Source organism: Eschscholzia californica, unplaced genomic scaffold (assembly GCF_041429995.1).
Source record: "Eschscholzia californica isolate CP2 unplaced genomic scaffold, dmEscCali1.0.p SCAF_2, whole genome shotgun sequence".
NCBI lineage: Eukaryota > Viridiplantae > Streptophyta > Magnoliopsida > Ranunculales > Papaveraceae > Eschscholzia > Eschscholzia californica.
Genome location: NW_028238309.1, coordinates 57077002 through 57101209, shown reverse-complemented (window position 1 = coordinate 57101209; position 24208 = coordinate 57077002). Strand labels below are relative to the sequence as shown.

Below are 24208 nucleotides of genomic sequence, written 5' to 3'. Positions count from 1 at the left end.
AAAACTAATTGGCAACTAAGAAGACCTTATAAATTTTCTATATTACTTTAGTTATTGAGGGCAAAGAATGTATTTAGTTTCAACAAAGTTTTGTTTGTCTTATATGGAGTATATTTCTATAATATTAATATATATTATATTATGTTTTTTTTTTTTTTAAATATATTATATTATGTTATAACAAAGTTAATCAGTATGTGGAATTGTTTGCTCAGTTGGTTGTACATATGTAAATCTATTGTTCATTGATTTTGTGTATTAGGGTATAAATAAGGGTCCATGGGTTTTAAGTCCAAAATAAAGTTCAAAAAGGGTTTAAGGTCCAATCTTCTCGAAAAATAGGTTTTTAGTCCTTTTCCGTTTTGAAGAAACATTGTTGATACATAATGTGTTATGTATAACACATATAAAAAAAATGAAATAAAGTATGAAACTTTAACAATAAATAACAGGTAATTTATGAAACAAAACAAGAATCAATAAACAGAAAAACACTTTAATCTTGACATATAAACATACTTTAACTAAGTTGGACTAAATATCCATTATAATTATTATTTTGGCTTAAAATCCTATATTAATATTAGGGTGGACTAAATGTGTGTTTAGGGGTAGATTTTTGGACTAGAAACCCAAAATTTGTATAAATAATGATACTTGGGGAAGTTGTGTAGTTCCTTAACAAAAAAAAAAAGGGAGTTGTATAGTTTTTAGGTTGCATAGACTGTTTGAAGAAAAATTTCATGACAATTATGAGAAATAGAAATGTTATTTGGCCCAAAAGTGGGGACAGACCACAAGCCGAAGGTTGATGTGGCTGGCTCCCACTAGTCGGGCTATGCCGAGAGAAAGGACCTGACCCATAGGAGCCAGCTATATCAGCTTTTGGGCCTATGGTCGGCTCCCAATTTCGGGCCAAATAGCATACCTCTTGTGAGAATATTTAATCTTTACAAAATCTGACTGAGGGTTGGGCACAGCAAAGACTTGGTTCAACTGACTAGACCCACAAACAAAAAAAGCTGACTATATGGACCTGCCCAATAGCTAACCCAGAGAGCGCCTGCAGAATTTTTCGTTCGCCTTACAGACAAGAGTTCAGCTTTGATCTTTTAGTCGAGCATTGATGGCACCTACTGAAGCTCTATTTTCCAGATTAATGGGCAGCACCAGAACAACAAATTATGATCAAGTTATCATTAGTAGGTTTTAGCAGGTACTAGTAAGTAACAAAACCTAATTTCAAAGGTGTTCATATCTGCACTTCCAAACCTAATATATGTTTATTTATTATGTTTTAAGAACAGAAGAAATATAACTACATAATGTAATGCAACAAACATTCATTTTTGAATTGTCGATCAGAAATCACATTACCGAAGTACAGCTCAACCCGGGAAATGGGTTATTTTTACAACTTAACTGATTATGCCTATGATGTGATCATGGTATCGTTCTCGTTAAACTGGATATCTTCTTCCCTACCGCGTCCGAAATTCTGGAATGTTGATCAGTGGAGAAATCATTCTCTGCGACTGGATTGTTTTCTTGACGTATGCTCAGTTTGTACATTTAAAACCATGGCAAACAGAAAGCCAGATTACTAAGACAAGAAACAAGAGGATTCCGAGAACTACCAGTTTAATTTTCATATTTTGATACCACATTTTTCGTCGGATCTGTGTCCCCTTTTTCCTGAATTCTTGAGCCTGGAGAAAAAGTTTACTAGAATCCTTTAGTATATAGGATGAGATAGAGGGTTAATTATCAATTTAAGATGTAGTTGAAGTTAGAATGATAAATGATTAAGTAAGAAAGTTGTAAACCTGTGAACGCAGATCTTCGGTCTTCTCAGCAAGAATATCTATCTTCTCTCCTCTATCCATGGCCTGAAAAAGAGTCGTTTTTAGGATTATAGGTTAAAAGCATCATACATTTTTCTACCAGCTTAACTAATTATATGTCACATGACCCGGAATATTGTATTTACAAAACAATATATGATGATCGTGATGGGTAATGAAACATTGACAATGGTGAGACAATAAATCGATAATTGACCAAAAAGAAGAAAACGTTAAGCTTAGCATCTTCGTGGATAGTTAACCGAGAATGTGAGAATAGTCCCACGTGAGAGAAAAATGATATAGTGACCAAGAATATAATGCATAGGTCCTCTTCACTCATCGCCAATTGGTTTTGAGTTGGATGACCACAAACTTAACATGGTATTAGAGCTAGGCCCACAAGTAATAGGTTAAAAGCCACACGTACTCCACGTAACCCGAAAAAAAACACGTGTCAGGCTCATGGAACGCCACACTGGAGTGTGTGAGAGTAATCCAGACATGAGAAAGAGGTGATACAGTAACCACTCATATAGGTCCTCTCCACTCATTGCCAATTGGTTTTTAGTTGGATGACCACAAACTTAACGGAGAAAATGTAACTTCCTATATTAGTGGACTAGCAATTAAACGGCAACCTAAGTATTTTCAAGTATAAAATATGTTCCATAGTCTTGGATGATAAAAATCTTGGATAACTTGATCGATCTTGCCTATTAGATAATAATTCGAGAGGATCTTGATTATTGGCTTTGATGTTGTCTTGGTTGATCTCAACCATTGAATCTTTGCATTTGGGCCATTGGATCTTCGGAGAGGTCTCTATCCTCCAGCATCTTAACAGAGCAAAATCGAACTTTTGTGTATAAAGCCACTCTTTATACCTGTCAATTACTCAAGCATACTGTCAAAATTGGCTCACAAGGAATAGGCGTTCGATAAAAGAGAGAAGAAGGTTGAGGATGCTATTTCTGTTTTCTATGTTGCCAGTGATGAATCTTTTCATGCACTTTCACTATAGAGATGTTGAGGAAACATAAGGGTATCTGGTACGACCTGATAGAGGTTTAGATTCTTCAGACCTTCCTAGTCGTGATATTCTTTACTTTTTAGGCAGAATCATATGCGTGAAGGAAATGCAAGTATTACGATGTTCCCTACCAAGACATTCTTCTCTATTAGGCTATACTAGTGAACTTAATAGAAGCAAGAGCACAAAATATGGTGGGTAGGAGTTGGACTCATAAGATGGAGCTGAGCAGTTGGTTGGAAACTGATGTTAATCAGCCCAGCACGAACCAAAGCTGGGAACATCATAACTTCAACCGACTTCAAACAGCAGGCAGGAGTTTTTTTTTCTTTTATTTTTTGTTGTTTCTTTATTTTAGGAATACGTATTAGTTATCTGATTCCTAGAATTCAGGGTTTTCTTATCATTCAAATTGTTTGTTATGTTTGAATTTTATATGTTTTGTTTTTGTGTTTTCACTGTAGGAGTGAAAGGACTCTAGTGGAGACTCAGGTTATCACTCAAAGGCTAAACATCTGTCGATGCCTCTCTCATCACATCTATATGTATGTTTACGTCACTAGGGATCTTACGATTATATGCCCAACTAAAAAAAAATGAATTAATCTATTAAAGATAAATCACATTTCCAACTGCCGTTCGGCTCTAATGGTTCTTACGTATCTCTCTTGAGCAACTGGCTGAGGGACATACAAGCTTCTGCACTTAAGTTAACCATTTCATCTCCAAATCTAATGGTGAGAATCGTGAGATGACCATTACTTCACCCGCATTTGTTGTGTATCGCGGGGGCCGGGGAAGGGTTAAAAGGATCTAAGGGAGGGGTGTGACATAGTTACTTTTAAAGTTTTACACCCAAATGGTGTCCCTGAATACCTACTACAAGGCTACAACATATAAAAAACAATCCACTATAAACATACTAAACACGTTGAGATTGAGAAGTCTTGTCAAAGTGTTAGCTTAACTATAACATTTTATGGACAATCAATATGAATATGAATACTTAGCTTTCACTCTTAGATCGATTAATATATACTATGGAGCCCCTTGAAAGAGAATACTGCGACATGGTATAGTAACATGTTTAGTAGTAAAACTAGGTGAAGACTCTGCAAGTATCAGCATAATGTAAAACTAGGTGAAGACTTCCATCCGAGGTAAATGATGTTCATCAACACACAAACTAGATAGTTATGACAACCAGGAAAGAAAAATGTACCTTGTCTATATTTTCAAGCATAATACTTTTAACTTCTGAAACTTGTGCTTTCACTTTCAAAAGCTTCCCAATCTCTTCAGCATGTTCAATTATATACTTCATATGTTCTTTCATAATGGGCCTGCAGTATTATCAAAATACCGTTTTAATAGGAGATTGTAGTCTATATTCGTTACTAAAAGGAAAGTGATATAAATTGCTATTCAAAAGACGTAATAAAAACACAAAATTGGCATAATTTTTTTACCCAAATTCCTTGTTGAGACTTTTAGCAATGGCTGTATCAGCTTTCCCACCTCCATATCTCTTCTTAAAATCTGCTTTCATACGTTCCAAGAAAGCAATAGACACTTGTTTTCCCACCGATTCTTTTGCAACGACACAATATGCTGCAAATCAAGAAAAAAGGAAATTACTGTTAGCAAGATATGACAACCAAGCGGAAAAGTTAACCCCATGAAATGACTGAAACAATTTAATCTTCATAGAGACGGGTGTAGAAACCCTTTTCACAAATCAAAGCTAGGAATAAGGCACATAAACCGAACTGAAACTAAACAAGTTTCCTTCTTTGTAGTTAATGACTAAACCTAATGGTTCTCTAATTCTTCCACAATGGATTAATAACGAATGAGGCAATAATTTTCCTTAAGTACAACAACTACTTAATAAATCACTTCACACCAAATCTAGGTTTAAGTCTTAACACTCTATCCTGCTATGGTTACTACTAAACCAAATTGAATCAAGACGTAAACACATAAACAATAAGCAATACTCCACTTCAAGGATCTTATTATCTTAACAGATCTCAGAAACTAGTAGAAAAATGATCAAACTGAATTCCAGTTTCTCTTGTTGTTAACATCAAATTCAATTTCACAATCTTATTTATCAAGATCTACTAAGAAATTCAACTTTTTCTGAATCAAATCAAAGTACAAAACCCTAAAATTCATTTAATTAGTGGATCGATCATTATTAGAGGGAGAGATTGAAGGAAGTAGAGTTTAGTAAAAGTTACCGTATCCATCTTCAACGAGAAAATTGAAAGTATGATGATCACAGTTGTAAGTGAACTTGTTATTAGAAGAAGGAAGTTTCTGAAGACATTGAGATGCAATAGCAGGGAAATTTCCAGTAAACTCAGTATACTCAGCCAAGATCATCGTTCCTCTTGCCACAAAACTGTATATGAACGCTTCTTCACTCATCTTCTTCTCCTTCTTCTTCCTCCAATACTCGGAGAAGAGAGAGAGAGAGAGAGAGAAAAAGTAGAGAGAGAGAGTGAAAGGAAGAAGCACCAGTAGTAGTACCTTTCTTTGTGCTTTTCGCTGAGGCGAAGCAAAAGGAACGAATCTAGAGAGAGAAAGAGAAAGTGTATACGAGGTGTGAAAAGAAAGGGGGTTGCCCCGACAAATATTTTGTCAATCGGCGACGACGACGACTAGACGTATTTTGACAAAGGCTAGTTTTCGGGTCTGCTGCTACTCCGACAACAAATAAATTATGTACAGTCCGACACCAATTCGAGTGGGTCTTCTTATAAATATGAATAGGGTCCATTAATTCTAAGGTTTTATAGACACTCCGTTTTTGGCAATCATTATTAGGGAATTTCTTATGAACTACATTTTTGTTATCCTCACAGTGTGACCTAACCAAAATTTCCTACACTCAGGTATATAAGTAAAGATAGAGAAAGACTTTCGCGCTCTTAAGATGGCCTAGAGGTCTTTATATAGCTTTTAGAGTTTAAATCGTCTTCTATAATTGTAGTTATAGACTTTGTTTCATAAATTGGAGTCAATGTCAAAAGAAATATTATTGTTGTCTGACTAACAAAATGTAGAGTGTATGTTCAAAAAAAAAAATGTAGAGTGTATTAACTTAACAAAATGTAGAGTGGTTGGAAAATTTCCCATGTCATTATTCGTTTACAATTGGTCGGTTTGGCACATTCAGTAGCCCCATTAACCTTTTACATGACACTGTTCAGTATACAATTTCTAATTTCTGAAGGAAAATTTTCCTCTTATCCTACCCACCTCAATGAGAAGTAGAACTTTGGAAGAAGAGAAATAAAAAGATTTACAAATAGTAGTCGTAAAATCATATTTCAGTTTATATTCGAAAAAGAATTACCAATCTAAGACAAAATCATAAACATATAGTGGAGAAAAAAGAAAAGGAAAATCACCTATTACAATTCTCAAAGCAAAATCATACCAAATATCCTTGCTTTATTCACCTAAGCCATTATCAGGTTGACGGCTTTCTCAATATCTAACGTTATTGGATTGTCAGTTTCAGATTATTGTCGTTGAGAAGTTTCAAATTATTATCATTCGGAAACCACTGACGTTACAACATTAACATCAACCACATCATCAACATTGCCATTCCCATCATCTTCAAGATCAATATTGGTAATTAGAGGTTGAATAAGATAGGATGATCCTCCACTTTCTAAATCAATCTTGATAGGTTCTTCAATAACTTCATTTCTTCCTCTATAAATACAGTAGAGAACAAGTTGGATGATACCTAATGGGCATCCTATGAAATTAGGAGACTGCAAAAAGGGGGAAAAATAAATATAAAACATAGTTAGAAGGGATGAAATCAATATTAGTAAATTAATTAAGAAAAATAAATTAAATATGTAACTAATAAGAATAAATACACACCGCGAGCAATATGTCCTTGCCTAGTAAGCCGTATACCAACCAACTTGCACTTGTGAGGAATGAAAAGAAAGATAGGAAAAAGGGCATGTATTCAACGCTTTCTGTCTGAATAACACGCTTCTGTAGTTTCAAATGATAAACATTAATTAGTATGATATGATTAATATATTTATTTTTCTCATGGTAAACCCGAAGGGATTTCCAATATATCTTCACAATGTACACAATTTAACAACAATAAGATCACTCACCATTGCCACTAATGGAGATCCATACATTGCAATGGAAAACACAAATCCTATACTTCCAATTATGCTTTTTCGAAGAGGACGATCTTGAAACTCAAACATCAAAACAAATACCATGGCGGAAAACGCAGTGATAATCGATATCATTATTAGAGATACAAATATCTGCACAAAATTCAAATAATAATCACTAAAATCTATATTTAATCATACATATGACAAAAAATAATTTAAAAATGGGGAAAAGTATTACCCTTCCTCTTCGCGAAGCAAACCATAAATATACTGAGATAAAAGACAACTCCAAGATTATTCCCACACTGTTGATGGTTACTAATGGTAGATTTTCCCAATTATTACTAACGAGAGGCGAGCCATACCACGTATAAATCAAGCAATTCAACAAAGCGGTTATGTATGGAATACAAGAAAATCCGCCCGTCGATTTATCCTTCGTCACTTGTTTAAATGTTAATCTGAGCAATCAAACACACGAAAAAAAAATTAGTACAAAAAAAAACAATACACAAACTAATAAAAACTAATATAAGTTTTGTTTTTTACATGGGAGCCGCATAGAGAAGTATGGAAAACGCATTCCCTGCAAAAGTACAAGAAATATTGTTTGAGGGGTGAATTTAAAAACATTATACCTTATTCGAGTCGAACGAGATTAGAAGGAAGATTAGAAAGAGAACGAATAAGCTACCGATTAGTCCAACCGAAAAGCGCAGTAGTTCCAAGTTTTCACTTGAAACAGATAGTTTATGATCGAAAAGAATTGTTGGTTCAGTTTGGGACATGACGTGGTTGGAACCAAATTGAGAAGAAGAGATAGCAAGCAAAAGGTTTGAGAAGGAGGAATTTTGATCCATTGTGGACCTCCTTCAAAACCCTAAGCAACAAGAATGTATATGGTTGTTTCTTCCAAGCTCTGATTTGAGTGAGATTTTTTTAGGATTTTATATAGAAGAATAAGGAATTTGAATGTTAAGATAAGGAATCAAGTAGGGCCAAAAAATTCCAACAAGGATTGACATGGGCGGTTAAAGAAGAATCTCACTAGAAACAAATACTGTGATGATTTTTACTGGATTCCACGTCAGCTGTAGAAATTATTAGAAACGACGTAAGCTCTTTGTATATGCCAACTCACCTTCTTGGTAATTCTGTTTAATTGGAGATTCTCCAAATTATAAGATGAGGATAATGGTAGGAGTATATTTGGTTTGGAGATATTTTCCTAAAAGTGGGCAGACAAAATAATATTATAATATAAAATGTTGAAAGTAATATTATTTTGTAGGGTGTTTGTAAAGGCACCGTACCAAAAGGTTGTTAGCATCCATCTCTGTTAGCATCATACCCGATCGCTCTTTTTCCTATTAGCACCGTCCAACTATGTAGGCACCGGTCAAGTGGAGTTAACCGTAACCCCTTCATCCATCTCTCACAAAACCCAACCACAATTTCGTACAAAACAATACTAGACGGACCGGACCAGTCCGCCTGTTTCCATTAAGTCACGGATTAGCCAATCCGTTACTCTTCACATACACACGGATTGGCTAATCCGTTTCCCTTCACATACCTGTTTCCTAAACATGAGAGAATCGTCGAGCTTTGCAAATTGCATGATGAACGTAGGGTTTTGTATTAAGATGTCCTCCTTATTTGCAACATCACAAGGACAACGATGGCGTTAAATCTACAACTTAACTTGCCGTTCATTCATGAAAACCACACTCACTCGCAATCATAAAGAAAAGCAATCTAAAAGATTGTACATTTCCTTCCCGGAGACAGTAGAAAAACCCTAGAGTGGAGGAAGATAAAGAGAAAAGCTAATAGGAAAGAAGGTAAAAGGAATGTTGATTGAGACAAGGTTGAAATGATGAAAGAAAGGGGGGTGGGGGGTTTAAAAGTGAGTACTTATTTGACCATGGATGGATAGGAAATTAACCAGCTTGATCTTCTTCTTCTTCGGACAACAGCTCCAACACCAACCCATGTTGGTCTATAGATTTTCTTCTTCTAGTTTAACAAGTTGTATGTTTTGAAGTAGGTGAACGAGCCAAACGAAGGTGAGTGTCACCCACATTAAAAACCGATGCTTACAGATAACTCGGGTCAATGATCATTGACCCGAGTCAATATAATTTCCGGATGCTAACAACCTTTTGACCCGGTGCCTTTAGAAGTACCCTATTTTGTATCAATTTGAGAACAAAAATAATTCCTAATAAAACAGTTTATTGAAATAAATAAATAAATACACGTCATCAAAAGGTCAATGATTGAGAATTCAAATAAATAAATAAATAGACCCTATGAAAAAAAAAAAAGTTCAAATCCATTTTGGACCTTGATAGAAGGTGTATGATCTACCAGCGAAATAAATAAGTCATAGATCCACGCACCAAAGATAAAGTTCATGTATTCTCTTCTGTCTTTTCCAAAAAAAAAAATTGTGGAGCTTGACGTTTCAATTTCATATCTTTCTCACAGAATGAAATTTTTTTTGTTGGACTATCACAGAACCAATTTGTCCTAAAATCCTAGATGATCCTTGATATTTCTTTGGTCTTTTTTTCTTAACTTTTTTCGCTTTTCATCTTCATCATCTCTTCTGGGAACTCCCTTAATAGAGACCTTAAAAGAAAATTTAATACCAATTTTTTTTAAAAAGTTGAGCTCTTTTCTTTCTCTCTTTGTGAGGACATCCATAAACTATCTTCAGAAAAAAAAATGGTCAGACAACATACCAGATCTGCTCGCGGGGAACAAATGTTTGTTCAAGAAGAACAAATACGGCTATGTAGTATCTATAAAGGGACCCTTGAAACCAAGCTATATCTTCTTAGATTTTGCTTTGCTATGTAGTATCTATAAAGGGATTGTTTATAAAATGAACAATTGATTCTGAAATCTGATTGATGTCATCAGAATGCATATTGGAACCACTTCTCTCATGTACTTATTTCAAAGTTAAAAAACAGAGAATCGTCTCGTTTAGCATTGTATGGCAACTAAATTCTAGTATGTACAAAAGAATATAATTCAAACTACAAAATTATAATTTCCATAGATTTTACAAATAATTGTTTGGATACACATTACAAGATGGAACAAGAATACAAAATGATGATGATGATACATCATATCCAAAATCGTGGTTGTGATCCTTTCCAATTTTTCTTTCATAGAAATTGTACAAAAAACATGAAGTTGAAGGTTCAGCTTATGTACAGATTACAGACGTGGTAAGAGGTAGATAGTGTTAAATACATATTATCAATGGCAGCTTTTGCCCGGATGAAACCAACCAAAAAAAAATTACCCACGCTTTAGATTGATATGAACTTGAGCAAGAAACTTAAGCTGTTGAATTGTGCTCATGAAGAAATTACAAGTGGAAAGGTTTTCGAGGCGTTGGTGCTCGATTCTCCATAGACTGTAATCTTTGTTTTAGATGGAAGACCTCAACCTGCAAAAGTAACAACATTACTGGGTTAGAAAATGACAAGGTTAGCAAACCAGGCTCAAACGGGGAATGGGCGTAATTCTTTATATCGATGTACCCAGACTCGTTGGGACTGAAAATAAATGTGTACGTGTTTCTTATTTGCTCCAGTGGGCCTAACCAAAGTAGTATTATGGGTACCCAGCTCAATTCTCGCCCTAGTGGCATTAGCATGACAGGAATATATATATATATATATATATATATATATATATATATAGAGAGAGAGAGAGAGAGACCTGCAATTGAAAGGCTCTACCTCTTTCTCCTGCAAGAACTCCCCTAGTTGAATGCAGCTCCTACATTATAAGACATGATAAACAAATCAATATAATTGATCAATTTCGGCATAACATACACAAACTATCATCAAAAAGTTCAGTTAGAAGTAAACCAAAGAGAACAGAAATCTGCACTTTACCTTCTGGGTATCATCCAAAACCGCTTTGAGGAAAGCGACGTCATGCTCAAGCCTCACATTATCAGAGTGAACGATATTCGATAAGCTATTTGCCTCATCTTGTGCAAGTTCTATACTTGCCAATTTCTCTCTCAACAATTCCATTTCCTTCACTGTGTCGGAAAACTTTTTTTCCATATCCTGTTTGCTCTTAATTACTAAGGATAAATTCTTCTCAGCAGCTTCTTTGCTTGTTAATGCAGTAGCTAACTGTTCTTCAAGCATACCATTCTTCTTTGTCAACCAATCAATTTTGGCTTCATATAATTCACGCAACGGAACTGCTTTACCGTCTGCTTCTGAAAGTAGTATGCCTTCTTTATCAGAAAGAAGATTTCCATCCACTTGCTTTTGATGGGATTTCGAGTCTTCTGAATCAATTATAAAAGGAATCTCTTCTGCATTGATGGTACCTCCAGAAGAATCCGTCTGAACTCCTGTTTCTAGTGTTCTTACTTGATGCTCCATCTCCTGCAATGTAAGACGAGGTAAAGCGGCCATACAAGTATTGTTTCAACACACAAACAATGGAAAAGATGACCTGCGCTGATTTGTATAAATCCAAAAAAATTAACTATTAGGTCCCTAAAGAAAAACAATAGTAGGGTAGGTAGCCTGGGGCTTTCCACCCCTGCCCACGAATGTGAACATTTTTATTTTAGAAACTACCGAATCTAAGCAACTTGCGTGAAGGACTACAACTGACTATTAGATGAGACCCACATAGAACTTTTAGAGCAAGTTTGATAAAAAATAACCTTTATCTATTTGATTTATTAAGGATCGTGGCAATTTCTTATCCTTTTTTTCCTTAAAAAATACTAATAGCAACGTTTTTGGAACTGCAAATGAATTTATAAAAAGAAAGGATGGCCACTACTCAGAAAAGTTAACATCTCTAAGTCTCTAGTAGTAATTCAATTGAAATGATATTTGCCATTTATGAGTTCCTTGGCCTGCTGGTAGCTTTTTAAATAGCTGAAAATACTGATAGACGTAAAACATATGATATGAAAAATATACGAGAGGTTGGTGCTTGGGCGGTAATTTACCTGCAAGGATGACTGCTTTGACATTGAGCAATTTTCAGGCTCCTTGAAACTTTCATCTTCAAGATTGCTAAGAACAATTGAAGACACTTCATGTTCTGTTTCCTTGTGAAGCTGCTTAGAGAGGGAGTACTTGCCAGGTTTAGGAATAGAGCTGACAAGAGAAGAGACTGAAACAGATTTTCTACCAGACCCATGGTTCTCCAACACAGATGCTATGTTATTTCTGACACCTGGATCAACTGGACACGGGGCTGAACCATTACCAAGTTGACCCGCCCAACCTACGGCTCTGGAGCAGTTCTCGTAAAGTGTTTGACCTTGACTTTTATTCGCATTATACTGCCAACCCATATCCTGCTCCTTCCTTTCCATTACCAATACCTCTATCTGTATAAAGCTTAAATAAACAGCATCATACATAAGTCATGAGTAAACAATTATTTGACTGTTTAAATACCAATTTAGGTGTGGGCTGAGTTAGTCAAGGACAACTCCACAAGCTCTTTGGTACCGAGAGGTGGAGGGATCAATGCCCATCTACCATATGCACATGATACGATAAAAAAAAACTCCGGAAACTTTACTCCTCCCACCTGATTTGATGGTTCCTTCTTATATCCGCCAAATGCTACTAGGAAAACTTTTTCCTTTTGTTGCACAAGAACCATGCTGAACCCCTACATTCATATTTCAGCAATTATTACAACTAACAAAGTGAATGCTGTAATTAGGTCCAAAGCAAAACTCAGAGTGTGATAAATATTGAGAAGCAGAATCATATAAATATCAATTAAATATCTTAGAGCAAAGAACCTAAACACTGAAAGTGGAGATCAAGCAGAAAATCCAAAAGAGGATCACCTTGTTTGAAGTTATCGAGGAAGGAGAACTTGCCACAGCAACCGACCACTCAAGCTTTAAGACATCAAATATCAATGTTTCCGCAGGTCCTGAAAAACATGATTAATATCCATTAATGTGAACCCTAACACAAGTTAAATGGTAGATATTAAAGTGGTAAGCAAAATCGTTACTTTACATGTAGCATAAAAATAGAAAAGTATTCTCTTATCGCCTATATATATAACTTATTATCATTCCCTAGTAATCCAGCTAGTACAACCCTATAAGTATATCATGCATTGGGAATAGAGCATAGCTAACAAGGAGATGACTCTCTTGATTGACAAACAAGAAATGTAATTACCACAAGAAACCAGAAAGCATGAAACTTTTTGCACCAGAAACTTTTCCTACCAACATACTAGAAAAGCGTATAAGCAAGAAGATCATACTGGCATGTAATTATAATATTATATAGAAAAGCAGTAATAAGTTTCCCTAAAGACTTCCTGCGATGTATATATTTTGTAAAGTTTGATGTATACGTTTCTTCTTGCTTCCACCTCCAGCAATATACCATTTATTCCCACATAAAAGGCCACAGCTGCCTGCTCTAGCTGATGGATGGAATCCTCGAATCTTAATTCTCGTCCATATCATCTAATAACATAAACATTACGGATCAGTATTATTCTGTAGCTACAAAGATGCATCCCTCAACAGTTCTATGATGAGGGGAGAAGAGATAAATTCCAGCAATACACAACAAAATGTGAAAATTACATACTGTTTCGAAATCAAGAGAGTATAGGTCATTCAGAGTTCTAGATTTCTTCGATGTTCCTCCAAAAATAAGAAGGATTTTATCATCATGTAGAGCGGCTACATGGTTGGATCTTGCAGAAGGTCCGGTTCCCCTGAACATACATAACAACACCGATGCGATTACACAAATTATGACTGAAGTCGAGAATTGTTGAGTTATACTACCTTTGGGTATAAAGTAACTTGATCAACATCAGGAAAACGAAAATATTCAATGTTTTTTCCACTCAAACTAAATTGCTTCATCCAAGATACAGTAACAATTTCAAATGCTGAAACAACTCACGTGCAATGCAGAGGAAGCCACATCAGGGATTTAAGATCAAACATATGAAGATCATTAAGTTTCCTCCCTTTAGCATCTTCACCGCCAAAAAGTATTAAAACAGAACCTGCTCTTGTCACAGTATGCCCACTCCGGGCAACCTGCAATGAAATTCAGTGAATTGCATAGCTTTAAAAATCACTCAATACAGAACTGCAATTTGAGATACTTGGAAACATAGCGAAACTTATTCTGGTAACGAATCAAACCCGTCTACAAAAACATGTATACACATATTTGTACTGGGTACTGACTTAACGTGTTGTTAAAGCGAGGTAGCCATGTAAAATTGTCTGAGATTAACCCATTTTTCAGATATATCAATAGTTACTGGACTTATTCTACTGCAAAATTTATTGAAAACGGAAATTACGTATTATAAGGTGTCAAATGGTCATCCACAAATTTCATCATCAAAATGAATCTGTCCTACGAACGCTACAAAGAAAGAAGAAGCACATCAACTGCCTCAAAAGAGAGCTATTGACTATTTTCAACTATTCTAAAAGAAGAAATTAACTGGCTCAAAATCTACGCTGATGGATTGACCAATTTACGACTTAGTTATCTAAATCTTGATTTAGGCAACTCAATGACGAACAGATGGAAGTTTATGTTGAATTCTTTGGTATGAGAACATACCGGAATGTCCCCTTTCGCTTCCATAAGTGACCAGCATTCTGACTCCGTATCAAATGCCCATACTGCGAAAACAAAAATACTTTTAAGTTATCACCCGAAGAAGAAATAGAACCAGCTATTATGGATATGAAATAGAAACAATTCGAACCTGAAACCCTTTCACTCACTGGATCAGTTTTTCCTCCAATCAAAAGAGCCTTTTTTCCCCAAGCGACCTACTTAAGGCAAAGAAAGAAAACATGGTTTAGTATGAAAATTAAAATATGCTTTGCTAAAACGCATTATATGTGGAAAATTTGAAGGATACTAATAGCCCCTTATACTCCCAATCCCAAGTTTAACAACCATTGTCATTTTCAACCATGAATGGCAGCATCAAATATGAATTATTCGACTTCTTCATCGTAATAATTGCCTTAAACTGATTCAAATGCCTAAAGCATTTTTTTTCCATTAATTGTAGAAATACATCAATAGCATGGAGTTAATTGTTCTTGGATGGAACTATCAAAAGGTTAATACATAAATTGGTTATCAAATGATAATGGATAAAAATATAGTATTCTTGGCCATTATCATTATCATATATGAAAAGTTTGAACATTCATACCATACAATGACCTCTACATGCCGGAATTTTCAATGGAAGACTTGTTGGTGATAAGTACATTTTTGAAGAAGCCTTTGTCCAGCTAAATTTCTCAAAACTTAGCACCTGTTCAATCACTCAAAAAAACAACAAACTTCATAAGAAATTCAGAAATGTTCTTTTCTGAATAGATACCCAAAAAAGTGATGACCCATGACATGAAATCCAGATTAAACCTAACCTAAATCTCCAATACAACTTGACCCATTATCCATTGTTCCCCGCTAAAGAATGAATTAAGAAACAAACCTATTCTTACCTGAACATCGTCCAATAATCCCTGACCAGATTCACCTCCAACCACCAACATTTTATCCCCAATCACAGTTGCTGAATGCTGTAGAAATCCAAAATCTAACTTATCATAAGTTCATAACATTGTTCTCGAATCAAAATAAACACATTATTGAACTCAAAACTGTAAAATTGAAGTCCAAAGTTGAAAAAAACCCATTACATTGAATCGAGGCGTAGGCTTGTCTCCTGAAGTTGACAAAACCATCCAACCATCAGAACTCACAGATGGAGAATTGTTAATTTCAGTCTCATCTGTTGAGCTTTGACGTTTATAATCATCTGACCTAACTTTCGGATGAACAATAGTTTCTCCCTTCACAAACATTAAGACATTATTAAGCAAGTATTACAAGAACAGATTAATAAACAAGTAGATTGATTTCAAGAGAGAGAAAGTTACATCGGATTTGTTATGGCGTTTAGTATGTCTAATAGGACTTCTAGTTCCCTGAGTAGTATCTGAAAGCTGAACTTTCAACCTGGAAAAATGATTAAAGTTACATCTCCATTATGAAACTTAATGAACAAAATAAGATGAAATCAATCAAAATCAGAACATTACCTTCCAATCTTCATACGCTTCCGAGAAAATCCAAACATTTTCTTTTCCTCCAATCAAAAAGTCAAAACTGCATAAACCAAAACAAAAATCACAAAATTTCAAACAAAAACCCTAGCATCAGTATCTCAACAGCAAAATAAAATCACAAAATCAAAAGTATCAGCAACAAAAAAGTCACTAAAAACTGTACAAATGAGAAAACAAATCCAGAAATACAGCCACTACTTTCAGAGTATAAACAAAGATTAGCTGAAATCAGACAAATAGAATCAAAACTTGAAGAGTACAATAACCTTGAGCGAGAAAGTAAAAATGAAGAAGTAGAGTTAGGGTTTTTCAACTCTTACCGATTCAAAATCCAACACCATTACTTGAAGAACTACTGATTCCAGTAAAGAAGTAAAGCATTAAATGTGATGAATATTAAAGAACTGAAATCGAAGTAAAATAGAATTGGTTTTTGTGTATTTGGAGAACAAAATCGAGAAGAATTTATTAGTGACTTCTGTTTTTAGGGTTTTTTCTTGTTTTGTTTGTAGATTTTGGATTAAGTTATTAATTTGAGTATTTTTATTTTCGATTTGAAGAAGAAGAAGAAGTAGCTTTCTTTACTTTGCTTTTCACATCATGTCTTTATTTTGGGAGTTGATCGATATTTAATAATAATGGCGATTGTCAGTTTTTGTCTTTCTGAGATTTTTATAATGGCACACAGTCACAGGGTGCGTATTTTAGGGTTTCTTTTGTTTTTACTTGCATGGCGTTTGCGTTCTTTCGCTTTCATCGTTAAATTATATATTTGTACCGAGGGACGCCCGAGAAAACCCCGCGCAGTGTTTAGTCTCCAATATGATTAATTAGTTAATTTGGCATTTTGGCCAACTATATTTGTCATGCATTACTTTTTACCCCTTCTTTGATAGCTTAGGGTCCGTTTGAGTAAGAAAATCAGCATTTTTTTGATGGGAAAGAAAATCAAATTTTTCTAATATGAAATTAAATTTGAAGTGTTTGGTAGGACCATAGGAAAATAAGGGTGTCTCTAGAAATTTTATATACTAATTGGGGTTTACGTAGTGCCTTTATACCTCTTAAACTAATCTCGTCTTATCTACCCTAATAGCCCAAATCAATAAAAAAAGAACGAGAAGATCGGAGAAAGAGAGCAATTCGAGAGAGAGATAAAGCAGATCGAGAGAGAGATAGAACAGATTGGGTGGAGAGGGAGAGTAGATCGATAGAAATCTATGTGCCTGGACAAAAAAGATGTGTTAATGGTTCGCTGCAAACAATCTCAGATGCCAATTCTTCATCATTAATATTTAACTTTTCTTACTTTAGAAACCCACATCCACTTCTTTCCCCCCTTACATTTCTCTCTAATCGCATTGAGGTTCGCCACTCTCTCTCTCTCTCTCTACTTGTATACGAATCTTTAAAAAGATATCTTACAATTTTCAAATTACATGTTTTTGATGGGTAGTATTTTATTCTGTTTTATTCATGGATTGTATGGATTGTGAAATGAAGGTTATTCTGTTTTATTCATGTATTTTTTTCCATGGATTGAGAATTAAAGTTAATACATAGTTGGATTCAACGAATTTTGGTTCTTGTCTAGTCTTGTGTTTCCCACTGTGAACCCCTAGAATTTTAGAGATGGAGGAACAAAGTCAGGAGAGGTAGAATAGAGAAAGAGTATGAGTCGGGATAGGATGACAGCGAGGGGAGGAGAGAGAGAGCGTTTGATCGTGGGAAAGCGATTTTATGAAGTTTTAGATAGGAAAATACTTCACTTGATTTCTAACCATTTTTTCTTACGGAAATTCAGTTTTCACACTCTTGTGGTAGTATCAAACAGTGAAAAATCGATCTTTTTACGAAAATTGATTTTCCAACCCGATTCTCATAGGTATCAAACGGACCCTCAGTAGGAAATGTTCTTTGATATTTCTTTTCAAATTTTATCATATTTTCTGGTTTGTATTTTTTTTTATCTCTACACAATCTTCTTATTCTTTCAATTCCGAGTTATCTCTTTATTTTTAAATTTTAATATTGTCTCTCCCACCCTTACATAGTATTTTCTTTCTACAAAACGAAACCTCGTGGTGGTGGGTCTCCATCTTCCACAATGTCATCTTAGGTTTCCATTTGCAACCCCTACACTTTGGAGTGCAACCCGATTAAAATCCCTCAGTAGATTTTGTTCTCAAAAATCCTATAAGATTTCGATTGTGCGAAGAAAGACACATGAGAAGAGAGGGAGAGTAATGAGTGTTATGAGTGAAATTCGAGATAATTAACATAAGAATTAAAGGATAAAAAGTTGAAGATTCAGGTACGAGGAAGATGAGATTGGAAAAATTGACAAAGGAATAATTAGAAGAGACAAAAGTATTTATGGTTTCTTAACGGAACGGTCAAGAGGGAGCTAAACAACTGAAGTCCGTCACATAGATGTGGGCAAACGAACAAGTTGTATTGTTTTGGGACCTAAACGTGAATTAGCCCTTTTATCTTACTTCGTCATAGTAACCATTAACGGCTGAGATTGGATGTCATCGGGTTTCCATTGGATCTTAAAGAGGGATCTTCATGTGGGGACCACTGAATAACGTTCACATGATACAGTTGAGACAATGTTCTAATATACGCCGTGGTGTTGAGGGACCTGAAAACCCAACCCCCAACAGACACCCAAAATTCGATGTAAGCAAGAGGAGAAATTTTTTTGCTATAATTTGATATTATTGTTTTGATGTATCCATCAATCACAAGGTGCACATATCAATGACACTGTTTGGGAAGCTATTATCTTCCCCTTCCAAGATACTCATTTTCCTTCATTTTACAAACTTGGATTGAAATGGACATGAGTACTCTTTCGGAAATCTAATTTTGACATCGAATTCTTTATGTCACAATTTTCATATTTTACACCTACCTTGTTTGGTTAGGTTATTGTGTCACAAAAATCAATGGTAGATGTCACGAGATTTTCGTACTTTCACTTTATTTGCTTTCTTAACGATCTTTTCTAATATATTCACACTTACTCTTCCGAATTATAGTTATTGTTATAATTTTTTGTTGAACGTTATAGTTATAACCTCAAACCCATGCAGGGTGGAACAATTTGTTAGTTTACATTTCTTCTGAATAATTACAAATATGATTGATCTGTATTATTTTAAACAAACAATATAATAAAATGTAACGATTATTAATTTGTTGTTCACATTGAAACTATTTGATCTTGCAAATTCATTCCGTAAATATCAAATATCTCTTAAAGTGTCTGTAGGTTGCCTACCTCTTTTTTTTTTTACTCAGGCCGGTCTTCACTCTTGGCGCTTCACACCCCACACGAAGTGGCAAGAGGCAAGAATGTTGGAGCGTCCCAGCAAAAAAGGTATGCCCCTTTAGAGGCATACAATAAAAACCCAGCTTCAAAAATGTCTCCATCATCAAGTATTGGTAAAAGCTATGGTAAAAAATATCATGTTGATTTTGCTCTGACATGTAAAGATAAACACAACTATTGCTTTCTTGGGACGCAGCGAAAAAAGCTTGGCAACAAAACTTTTCACCAGAAGTTTCAAAAGTCAAGTAATCCGGTTACAAATTACTGACACGTGCCTGTCTCTTTTCGAGATTTTGCGATTTTCCAGGATATCTTTCATGTCTTTACGTGTTAAAAGGATCTTTTCGCCTGTTATCAGTAATTCCTCGAGGTGCAAACCGTGATGGGTTATTTATAGTAGTTGGGAAGGGGAACATCCAAATTCAAATAGGGTGCCTCTATAGGCGCTCCCTTTCACCCATCCACCCATTTCGAAAGTTTGCAGTAGGGAGGAGCACAACATAGGGGAGCCCCCAAGTGATTGAAAGTGTTGACATAAACTCTAAAAATTTTGGAGGTCACAGTTTCGATTGCTAGAGGAGGTGGAATATATGGTTATTGAATTTGGATTATTAATGGTATAAATAATGATAAGTTTTTCGGACTTTAAACCTCTTCAGTATGTTGTTGGACTTTAAGTCTCTTTCATTTGTAATTTAAATTAGGTCGTGTTTATCACATCTTGATGATGTATCAATGCCTTGTAATGACTAACGTGTATCGTAGTCGATTTCTCAAGGAAAAACAGAGGGGAGCGCCTACAGAACATCCTAATCAAAATGGGAGTTCACATCTGGGCTCCTTTAGAGCAAATCCAACAAGGGCTCTGAAATGAGGGCACTCACGACTCCTCTCATTTTGGAAGCCTTTAATTTTGTGGAAGTCCTTTAAATTTTTTAATTTTAACACAACTTTCAAATGAGGGTATCCCAATCCGATTTTTATTTGTTCGTACATTTATGAGATTTTAATTATATTTGAAATTCATGTTGGCACAATCTGTCTCCAACTGACTGAAATGAGGGGCGATCTTTGGAGTGTTTTTGTAGTTGTCAGTTAGGAATTTTACAGGCATCACTAATATTAGGAAGACTATCCTCATCGAACTATAAGAGTCTTAGATGATCAAATTACACCAAACTCACTATTCACTTTTACTACAACTATAAAAGTCTTAGACAATTAAATTACACCAAAAGGAAAATATTTGAAGAGTGTTATATGTAATATGTTTAAGATGAGGATACCATATGTAATAAGAGTTTCAACTTGAAAAATTGAGGTTTGAACAATGTTTTTACCTATTCTTTTTTCTCGTATGATTAAAATGTTTTTTGATTTATTTTCTCGGCCCAACAAAACATTGAAGACAAGGGATCATGCACACACATGCACACGATTTTTAATTTTTTTTTACAGTATAAAAATGTTTTTCGTTTGCTGAAGAATCGCGGGTAGAGATGATTCTTTTCCTTCCGCTACCATGTAAATAGATAATACTTAACCAAGTTCATTTTGAACAATTCATTTACCTTTTGTTATTAGTTCAACTTTTACTCAGGTTAGGAAGATTAATAGCGCTATTAAACTTCTTGTTGTCTCTTCCGCAAAATGATTACCATTAATTAACACATGTTACGAAGAATGCTCCACATTTCCTTCAGACTAATAAAAGTCAATCTATTTTACTTACGATGTTGTTACTTTGTTTAGAGAAGCACTATGAACACGTACATACGAAATTTACTAGTAAATCGTACTTTAAAGATCATTTCACTAGTAATACCAACACACATAGGTTTCAACTAACATACAAGGAAATGAAAGGACTTAAACCAAGTATTAACTAGGGATACATTCATAAATATTAGTACACTAGTGATGCTTGTGCATTGTTCTCACTGTCTCACCATGCATCTTATGAGATTATTTTTCTTACAATATGGTATCACAACTATTATAAATTCAATAGATTAACGATTTGTTTGATTATAAATACTTAATAAGGTACCGTCAACATGACGAGCCATGACTTCATTAGGTCCACCAATTAATTGCCCACCGATGAAAACGGCTGGTACCGCCGGTTTACACCCTAACCCTAGAAGAACTCTTTCCATTTGCTTCCCGTTTGGGTCTTGATCAAGCTCGTAAACTGTAGGATTGATATCGAGTTGAAGAAATAGTGTCTTGATTGCATGACACATGCAACATGTACTCTTGCTAAAGATTACTACTCGATTTTGAGAAGCTAACCTTCCAACACCGAAATCCGAAGGAGGAATAAAATGATTTCTTGCCATCTATATACAAGAGTATGAATATAAAGTTCGAACGAAAAAATGTTTGGTTTATACCGAGAAGAAGGGTTTGCAATTCGGGGTTTAGGGTTGGTGTTTGGAAGTTGATTCTTTATTTTTGAGTTGAATGATGCTATTGTATACAAAGAAGACCTCCCTAAGTAAGTATTTATACTAGTTGGTGGCATGGCAAAGAAGTACTTTGATACTTATGAGATACCCAAGTTGCCCTTGATAATCTCTTGAGTATCAAATTGAGTTCCTACAATATATTATTGTAATATTCCAGCATACAACTAGAGAAAATAGTTTTCTTAAAAATAAAAATTTAGCTATGTTATTCCGTTGGTATGATCTATGTGTATAGATATATTTGAAACCAAAAATGAAAGCACCTCAATTAGTGCCTCTTGATTTTAATCCTGACGAAGATTTTTTTTTTGAACCGTTCAACGTGTTTCGAACTATTGACTTCTAAAATAGAATTCTACACCTCTTACCACTCCAACCGAGGATTGTTGACAATCTTGGTTAAGATGTTATTATTGTAATTTGCTCTTTTCTCATCACTTATGTTAAGATTAGTACTTTACATGAAGAGACAAGAGAGTAGGAGCATCAATTGAAATGGAAAGGAATTAAAGTTTTATTCCATTTTCACCTCTTTTTTTTTTTCCTCATTTGAAGATTTGAATCTAAATCATGTAGACACTATATAAACATGGCCATACTAAAGGGGTTTAAAAAAAGGGTTAATTCCGTTTTGGCCCCCGATTTGTGACCAACTGGCCGTTTTGGCCCTTAATTGTGTCCGGCAGTTCGTTTTGACCCCAAAAAATTCCTAAATGGCCCCAAATTTTTTCAACCTCCCAATTCTACCCTCATGGCATTTCTGTAATTATTTTTTTTCTTTTTCTTTGTCCACCTCATCTAACAATTGACATCACTCTGTCCACCTCACCCTTCTTCTCCGGCGAAAGGTTGCCGGCTGGAATAAAAAATTCCGGCCTGCCACCTTTACCAAAATAAATTTTTTTTTTCATTTCTCTCTCTTCTTCATTTCCTTCTTTCTCTCTCTTCTTCATCTCCTTCTTTCTCTCTCTTCTTCATCTCCTCTCTCTCTCTATAACTCCGACGAAGGGGCGGAGTCCCTTCGCCGGAGAACCAGACCTTCAAGGTCTGGTGCGAAACCAGATTCGGTCTGGTTTGAAACCAGACCGAGATCTGGTTTCTACAACCAGATCCCGGTCTGGTTTGAAACCAGATCGGAATCTGGTTTCAACTAACCAGAACGGAATCTGGTTAGTTGAAACCAGATTCCGATCTGGTTTCAAACCAGACCGAATCTGGTTTCGCACCAGACAGAATCTGGTTTCGCACCAGACCGAATCTGGTTTCGCACCAGACCTTTAAGGTCTGGTTCTCCGGCGAAGGGGCTCTGCCCCTTCGCCGGAGTTATAGAGAGAGAGAGAGGGGTTAGAGAGAGAGAGAGGTAAAGAAAGAAGAAGAGAGAAAGAAGGAGATGAAGAAGAGAGAGAAATGAAAAAAAAAATATTTTGGTAAAGGTGGCCGGCCGGAATTTTTTATTCCGGCCGGCAACCTTTCGCCGGAGAAGAAGGGTGAGGTGGACAGAGTGATGTGTCAATTGTTAGATGAGGTGGACAAAGAAAAAGAAAAAAAAATAATTACAGAAATGTCATGGGGGTAGAATTGGGAGGTTGAAAAAATTTGGGGCCATTTAGGAATTTTTTGGGGCCAAAACGAACTGCCGGACACAATTAGAGGCCAAAACGGCCAGTTGGTCACAAATCGGGGGCCAAAACGGAATTAACCCTTAAAAAAAACTCTTGAAAAGTTAATAACTAGTGTCAACTAGTATAAAATTTTATTAATACTTTATATTGATATTTGAATATTTGATCAAATACAAAACTTACTTCTTTTTTCGTTTGATCAGAGAACTTTATAAAGTGTGCATTGTTTAGTTCTACGTTATCTAATTTCTGTGAAATTGATTGGTCTTAACTCGATCTTAGGCTACTGGCATAACTTGACATACACTTCAATTATGCATGTACTTTTGCTCCACGAGACACCACTCATTTTTCAAGTGAAATGTTGACCCATATATATTAGTACCCGTTTTTGTGAAATTCGTAATGTTAAACAACCATAAATATTAAGTAAAGAAATAATAAAAAAGAAAAGAAAAAAGAATGAAAAGAAATTAATTTTATAGGAAGAATGAGATTTAAGATATCCAAATTCTTGAGAGATTTGATCCATC

At 35.2% G+C, this 24208-nt stretch overlaps 4 protein-coding genes across 6 annotated transcripts; all 4 read right to left on the bottom strand.

The window, feature by feature from the left end:
- Positions 1 to 1259: 1259 nt before the first annotated feature.
- On the bottom strand, positions 1260 to 5622 carry LOC147559398 (vesicle-associated membrane protein 724). The gene is made up of 5 exons (XM_086661295.1): positions 5124 to 5622; positions 4347 to 4488; positions 4100 to 4220; positions 1827 to 1889; positions 1260 to 1709 (listed from the first exon to the last, which is right to left on the bottom strand). Exons 1-5 carry the CDS (start codon positions 5311 to 5313, stop codon positions 1560 to 1562), a joined length of 666 nt encoding a protein of 221 aa, XP_086517421.1. The 5' UTR covers positions 5314 to 5622; the 3' UTR covers positions 1260 to 1559.
- A 580-nt stretch (positions 5623 to 6202) lies between these two features.
- On the bottom strand, positions 6203 to 8005 carry LOC147559397 (bidirectional sugar transporter SWEET3b-like). Its single transcript, XM_086661305.1, has 6 exons — positions 7747 to 8005; positions 7602 to 7638; positions 7291 to 7513; positions 7041 to 7202; positions 6790 to 6909; positions 6203 to 6674 (listed from the first exon to the last, which is right to left on the bottom strand). Exons 1-6 carry the CDS (start codon positions 7910 to 7912, stop codon positions 6444 to 6446), a joined length of 939 nt encoding a protein of 312 aa, XP_086517431.1. The 5' UTR covers positions 7913 to 8005; the 3' UTR covers positions 6203 to 6443.
- A 2088-nt stretch (positions 8006 to 10093) lies between these two features.
- On the bottom strand, positions 10094 to 16988 carry LOC147559396 (Galactose oxidase/kelch repeat superfamily protein). 3 transcript variants are annotated; one of them, XM_086661294.1, is made up of 18 exons: positions 16563 to 16981; positions 16216 to 16282; positions 16054 to 16132; positions 15814 to 15966; positions 15616 to 15693; positions 15318 to 15422; positions 14856 to 14922; positions 14708 to 14769; positions 14027 to 14166; positions 13703 to 13832; positions 13461 to 13575; positions 12934 to 13022; positions 12666 to 12749; positions 12420 to 12459; positions 12073 to 12353; positions 10982 to 11491; positions 10800 to 10859; positions 10094 to 10524 (listed from the first exon to the last, which is right to left on the bottom strand). In XM_086661294.1, the coding sequence occupies exons 2-18, from the start codon at positions 16251 to 16253 to the stop codon at positions 10444 to 10446; spliced, it is 2112 nt and encodes a 703-aa protein (XP_086517420.1). In that variant the 5' UTR covers positions 16254 to 16282; positions 16563 to 16981; the 3' UTR covers positions 10094 to 10443. The 3 variants fall into 3 exon arrangements, with proteins under 3 accessions (XP_086517420.1, XP_086517419.1, XP_086517418.1); XM_086661293.1 differs by having other exon boundaries at positions 12073 to 12459; positions 16563 to 16988; XM_086661292.1 differs by lacking the exon at positions 16563 to 16981 and having other exon boundaries at positions 12073 to 12459; positions 16216 to 16333.
- Positions 16989 to 21451: 4463 nt separating this feature from the next.
- On the bottom strand, positions 21452 to 22043 carry LOC147559395 (monothiol glutaredoxin-S3-like). Its single transcript, XM_086661306.1, has one exon. It carries the CDS (start codon positions 21922 to 21924, stop codon positions 21595 to 21597), a length of 330 nt encoding a protein of 109 aa, XP_086517432.1. The 5' UTR covers positions 21925 to 22043; the 3' UTR covers positions 21452 to 21594.
- Between the last annotated feature and the right edge of the window lie 2165 nt (positions 22044 to 24208).

Coding starts and splice junctions, on each gene's coding strand:
- LOC147559398 (XM_086661295.1), bottom strand. CDS start 5,313: ATGAGTGAAGAAGCGTTCATATACAGTTTTGTGGCAAGAGGAACGATG. Junction 1,890..4,099: donor TGCTTGAAAATATAGACAAG/GTACATTTTTCT, acceptor ACTCTTTTTCAG/GCCATGGATAGAGGAGAGAA. Junction 1,710..1,826: donor CCGAAGATCTGCGTTCACAG/GTTTACAACTTT, acceptor CTTTTTCTCCAG/GCTCAAGAATTCAGGAAAAA.
- LOC147559397 (XM_086661305.1), bottom strand. CDS start 7,912: ATGGATCAAAATTCCTCCTTCTCAAACCTTTTGCTTGCTATCTCTTCT. Junction 7,639..7,746: donor CTTTTCGGTTGGACTAATCG/GTAGCTTATTCG, acceptor GTACTTTTGCAG/GGAATGCGTTTTCCATACTT. Junction 6,675..6,789: donor GCAAGGACATATTGCTCGCG/GTGTGTATTTAT, acceptor CCCTTTTTGCAG/TCTCCTAATTTCATAGGATG.
- LOC147559396 (XM_086661293.1), bottom strand. CDS start 16,253: ATGTTTGGATTTTCTCGGAAGCGTATGAAGATTGGAAG. Junction 16,133..16,215: donor AAGCGTATGAAGATTGGAAG/GTAATGTTCTGA, acceptor TCATTTTTCCAG/GTTGAAAGTTCAGCTTTCAG. Junction 12,750..12,933: donor CCTCGATAACTTCAAACAAG/GTGATCCTCTTT, acceptor ATATGAATGTAG/GGGTTCAGCATGGTTCTTGT.
- LOC147559395 (XM_086661306.1), bottom strand. CDS start 21,924: ATGGCAAGAAATCATTTTATTCCTCCTTCGGATTTCGGTGTTGGAAGG.